The following is a 6,171-nucleotide window of genomic DNA, read 5'->3' on the forward strand; positions in this document are numbered from 1 at the left end:
ACTACAAGATTTAATAGAGCATGATATAATAGAGTTAATAATTTTTTTTGACTAATCACTAGAATTAATTTTTAAATATATTAAAATTGCAAATACATTTTTAGTGTCTCTATTTGTAATTTGTGAACTAAATTAATTAATAAAAATTTGAAAACTAAATTGAATATCTAAAAAAGATTCAATGACCAAAATAACTAATAAAATAACATTTGTAAACCAACTATATTTTGTTTCTGCATGTATATTATATGGGTCTTGTGAACTAGTATTTCCAGGACGCTAGTTAACAAACTAAAAAGTGAAATAAAAAAACTTATATATTATAAAAAAAACAAAATCTAGACTTTAATGTGTTCACTGTATAATTCTGAAGAAATTTTTTCTAATTCAAATCTTAAAAAAGTATCCCTAAAATACTATTTAGCATTTGTCATATTATATAAGTAAAAAAATATTATGGATAAATACAATCATGTGCAACTATATTGGGTCTCAAAATTATGTGAGCCTCGTTAGTTATATATTTTTAATGTTCGTAAAATATTAGGTGTGCAATAATAAATTAGTGGTAGACTTTGAATCGTTGGGACGCAAAGTCCTTAGTTCAAATACTTACGGTGCTATTTTTTATGCATAATTTTTAGTTCCAATCATTTTAAATTAAATTAAAATTGATAATTTTTTTAAAAAAAATTCGAATTGAAACTATTGCATATATAATTCAAACACTAGGTCATTTCAAATAATTCAATCAGTAGATCGTTTCAAATTTAATCCTGAATTAAGATGTCTCTTTTTAATGTTATATACAATTTTAATTTTTTTTTTATGTTGTTTATAATTTTAGAGACTCTACTTGAATATTAAAAATGAGCTTCTAATTAAAAAAAATAAAAAGTTTAAAATAATTTTATTTTAAAACTTTTTATGTTTTTTTTTAATTAGAAGCCCATTTTTAATATTCTAGTAGAGTCTATAAAAAAAAACCACTAAACTTTGTCTAGTGGTAAGAGATTTGAATAGTATACTACTACTTCATCCGTTCCTTTTTAAGTGTCGTTTTAGATTTCTGCACATATGTCAATGCACAACTCTGATCATTAATATATTTAATTATCTTTTATAAAAAATTGTGAAAATTTTACATTTTGAAAATACTTGTCGAGACAAATTGAACAACATCTTATATGCTAATATTTATTTTTATATATTAGTAGAAAATTACGATCAAAGTAGATTATATGAATAGTACGCACGATTCTCAAACAACATTTAAAAAGATTATATCATAGCTTCATTGTAAAAAAAAAATCTCTAAAAAATAGGGGACACTCAGGGCTGGAAATGAGTCGAACTCGTCTGAGCTCGACTCGATAGGAATTTGTTCAGCTCAAAACTCGGCTCAAGTTCGACACAAACTCTTTTTTCAGCTCAAGTTCAACTCGTTTAAGTTTACGAACAGTTCAGCTCGTTAGGTTCAACTCATTAAGTCAAATCACATGATTTAAAGTAATTTTTTTTGTTAAAATTTCAAAATTTGATCTTTAACCTTTTAAACTATTTTTTTAAAAGAAAAAGAAAATATTAAATTAAAAAAAGTCATCCCAAGTGTATAAATTTTTGAAGAAGCTAAATTAGTCTACTCAAATTGGCATCAGAGAGAATCGAACCTAAGATCTTAAGGAGGAGTACACTCGCATATCTCAAATCAATACCAACAGACCAACCCAAGTGAGTTTCATTATAATGAAAAGCCTTTTGAGAAAAAGAGAGTTTAAAGGAATAAGTTTTTTTTTTTTTAAAGGGAGAGTGGGTACGTAATAGCGGTACATAGGAATTGAAAAGTTCATTGATTGATGTGCATAGTTAAAAAGATTTGGAAAGTTATATATATATATATATATATATATATATATATAGTTTATGTTGAACTCATTTATTTAACGAACTTAATTTTTAACTCAAGTTCAGTTCATTTAGTTCATGAACCAAGTTTTTACGAGTCAATTATCGAATCGAGCTTCAAACTATTCATGAGTTGACTTGGTCATTGCCAACCCTTGGGAGACAACCATATCCTTGACATTCTTGTGTTTCGTGTGCTACTTGTTTCATTTTATAAATAGCAGTCCTCTTTTATTTTTTTTGGAATGAATTGTATTGCAGTCCTCATTAACTCGTAGTGTAACACAATACGACAACCATAACCATATGCTTTCTGAATCTTTCCCCTACGGTACTTCTTTCTTGCTCTTAATTAACAATTGCTCTCTGGAAGCTATACAAGTGGTTGTGCTTGTGCAATGTCAACCAAGGAAAATGCTAGTTCTAAGAATATTATTGGAGTTTGGAGAAGCAGATTATTAATATTAAAGATTGTTGAAATTTTGAGTATTTTTCATCAATTTTTTTTTGAATTATAGTGTGTTTCATAAATATTTTTCTGCTTATTTTTAATGTCTCAAAGAATATATGCATATTATTAAAACTAAATTGATTTTGACTTAATCTATACATGATTTGTATTTCTTGTTTGTTATCGCGTAAAGCTTACGATTTGAGTAAATCTTGATTACATTATGTCACTTGATTACATTATGATTTGAGTAAATCTTGATTACAACGTGCACCACTTTTATAGTATTACCACTTGCCGCTACTCGAACACTTTGAGTTTCAAATATGAGTTGTATAAGTCTCACATCCATTATGAATGGAAATGATGTTGCATTTATAATAGAAGTAATCTATTAATCTAATGTTTTAATGTTTTTGGCTGAAATGTGGTGTCTCTCCCTCTCTTATAGTCTTGAAACATTTAACCTAGTGTTTCTTTCGAGCTCCCTCAAACTCCCCAACAGAACGTTGATACTCCATCCAGAGTATTAGCTCAAAAAAGTAACAATGAAATATTCAAATAGTAAAAGACTTGGACTGTTTAAGTAGGTGACGATATTATAGATTGGATCTTTGATTTTTATGTTTGAAAAAAATTGATTGAGAGGCAAGAATTCACATTGTATACTCAACATATTCTTCGGCAAAAATTAGTCGCAGATAAATAGTGGTGGAAAATTCGTACCAATAACATAATAATCTAAAAAAAATATTTATTATTGAAATTTTATATATATATATATATATATATATATATATATATATATATATATCAATCTTAATAAGTTGATTATATTGAAAAATAATAATTTTATAAACTTTATTTTACTTTACTTTGGCGTTGACGTTCCAATTTCTAGGAGAAGAAGACTTATAATTCAAATTTTGATTGCGAAATAAAATCTAATAAATAATTGTTTTTCTCAAAATTAAATTTAAATTCTCTCGAACTATTATTCACAAGAAAATATCAATAATCACTTAATCTCGACCACTTGATTTAGAGTTGTTGGGTTTCAAGTGTGAGTGAATCGACTATGAATGAAGAGAATGTTAAATTTATAAGAGAGAGAATAAGATTTCTACTACAATGATATTTCATTTAGGTATTTATTTTAAAATAGAGGGAGTGCGATTTATATTTTTACAAAGTAAAACATTTTCGTGCTTATAAAATCTCTCCGACCAAATTGCCAACGTGACACAAGTGGTAATACGTGACTCTCTTGACAATTTGGTCCTCGATTCGATTTCCGGCTAATGCATATAGAAAAACGTTTGTTGTAAGAGATCAACCTTTTAAATAGATCTCAATTATTTTGAGACAAAAAAAATAAAAATCTCCCACACCTATCTCACAAGTCACACCCATCTCTCTTTACTCTATTTTCTTCACCTCCCAACCTTCACAACTTTCTTAATTCTTATTAAACTCTCTTTTCAACCCAATCTTCCTTCATACCCATATCTTACTCACATGCAAGTGTTTTTTTAGATTTAATCAGCCCGTCAAATCCGCCATTAGTTAAACTAATACTATTTAATATATATGAACATTTTCCTAATGGAGTATAAAATATATTGATATGTTTAGATTAAACTAATATTTAACAAGAACATTTTCCTAATGGAGTATAAAATATATTGATATGTTTAGATTAAACTAATATTTAACAAGAACATTTTCCTAATGGAGTAAAAAATATAATGATATGTTTAGATTAAAACTACTACTCCCTCCGGTCCTTATTATAAGGAATAGTTTGACAAAAACACACAGACCATAGATTACTTATTATAAGGAATTACTTATTTAATAAAACGTAGATTTAAGGAGTGTTCCTTATATAAAGGACCAAAAAAAAAATCCAAACTGTTCCTTATAATAAGGACCGGAGGGAGTATTTAATAAGAACATTTTCCTAATGGAGTATAAAGTTTATGATAAGTTTCTAGCAATGGATTTCTAATGGAATATAAAATATATTGATCGCATCACAAGATAGGATTTAAATTATTTCTTTTTTAGTCCAAAATCCAGAGCATTAATTAAGTCAAGGAAACATAGCATAATGAATTGAAGGCAAATCTTAGTTAAGAAACGTGAGCAACACAACTCAACATGTACGTTGATCTGTAAGATGAGGAATCACATGGCAAAAATTAGGAATCACTTGATGTCTAAGGCTGCTTTTTATAACATCTGTTACTTAAGTAACGGAAGGGTAAAAATGAACAACAAGTTTCACAAATGGACATTCAAACACATTTAGATAATTTTTATTATTTTTTGAATCGGTTTAGATTTGAACACCTCTGAACTTATTACGAATTCTAAATTAGATTTAGTATATCTTTGATAACTTCCTCTTTGACCAAAAAATAAAAAAACTTAATAACTTCCTCTTATTTTCTTCTATAAATATGCTTTAAGGACCCTCACAATTTTCACAACAATCCTTGTTTACGAATTGAAATTAATAACTAGCTCCCTTTCCATTTCCATTGTGTCGTAGAAAATGAGGCTTTTGAATGTGGCTACTTGCAACCTGAATCAATGGTCTATGGACTTTGATTCCAACACTAAGCAAATCAAAGAATCCATCTCCAAAGCCAAACAAGTCGGCGCCGTCATCAGACTTGGACCCGAGCTCGAGATTCCCGGTTGTGGCTGTGAAGATCACTTCTTAGAGCTCGACACTATTAACCATTCGTAATAACTCTATGACCAATACTCACATGGTTACAACTATAAATTTAAATTATCGACGTCCATATAAATAAATGAAAGTTTTTTAGACAAAGTACTATTTTTTCATTTAAAATAATTAAATAATATGTATTTTTTTCGTTCATTTTTTTTTTCACATGTGAAGATTTTTTATTTTTTTATAATGAAGTTGCATGGTTATGTTGTTGTAGATGGGAATGTTTGAAAGATATATTGGTTGGTGATTGGACAGATAACATAGTGTGTAGTATTGGAATGCCTATTATCAAAGGTTCTGAGAGATATAATTGTCAAGTTTTATGTTTTAATCGAAAGATTATTATGATAAGACCCAAAATGTGGCTTGCAAATGATGGTAATTATAGAGAACTTCGATGGTTTACTGCATGGAAACAAAGGGATCAACTTGATGATTTTCAGCTTCCACCTCAAATTTCCGAGGCATTGGGCCAAAAGTCAGTTCCATTTGGTTATGGATACGTCAAGTTTCAAGACACGTAAGTCTCAAATTCTCACACCTTTGGTTATGTATATGTTAGATTTGTTTTTTTTTTTCCAAATGCATAATATTATGGATGATGCTATATACAGTGAAAAAACTCATCACGAACAGTTCACGAATTAACTATAGCCATTAGATATGGTGTTTGACTGAATACATGGGGTAGATGAGATTAAGAGGGTCCCACTACAAATATATTTGTGCTTGTCGTGATGCATTTCGTGATCACACTTTCGCTGTAACAAGCATTATGCTAATATTATTGACATTATTGACAATAAGGAGGGTTGGCATGATCCTAAGATAAATAAACCTAGTTTTTGTCTAGTATTGTGAGGTGTCAGATAGATATATGCCAAAATACATATTCCCTCCGTCCCAAAATATAAGAGCTAGTTTGACTAATGCATGTATGCCAACACACAATTTTGATCACTGATATCTTTAATTCTCTATTAGTAAAAATTATAAAAAATTTGATATTTTGAAAATATTCATCAAAACAAATCAAACAAGATCTTATATATTAATATTTATATAT

The 6,171-nt window shown here is 28.3% G+C and overlaps 1 protein-coding gene across 1 annotated transcript in view; it reads left to right on the forward strand.

Moving 5' to 3' along the window:
- The first annotated feature begins 4,847 nt into the window (after window positions 1-4,847).
- LOC123915605 (glutamine-dependent NAD(+) synthetase-like) overlaps window positions 4,848-6,171 on the forward strand; it is a 9,365-nt gene continuing 8,041 nt past the window's right edge. The window contains exons 1-2 of the mRNA XM_045966789.1: window positions 4,848-5,110; window positions 5,320-5,625. Of these exons, the coding sequence (XP_045822745.1) occupies window positions 4,917-5,110; window positions 5,320-5,625 (500 nt within the window). The 5' untranslated portion in view covers window positions 4,848-4,916. The remainder of the gene's footprint in view (window positions 5,111-5,319; window positions 5,626-6,171) is intronic.

Source organism: Trifolium pratense, linkage group LG3 (genome assembly GCF_020283565.1).
Source record: "Trifolium pratense cultivar HEN17-A07 linkage group LG3, ARS_RC_1.1, whole genome shotgun sequence".
NCBI lineage: Eukaryota > Viridiplantae > Streptophyta > Magnoliopsida > Fabales > Fabaceae > Trifolium > Trifolium pratense.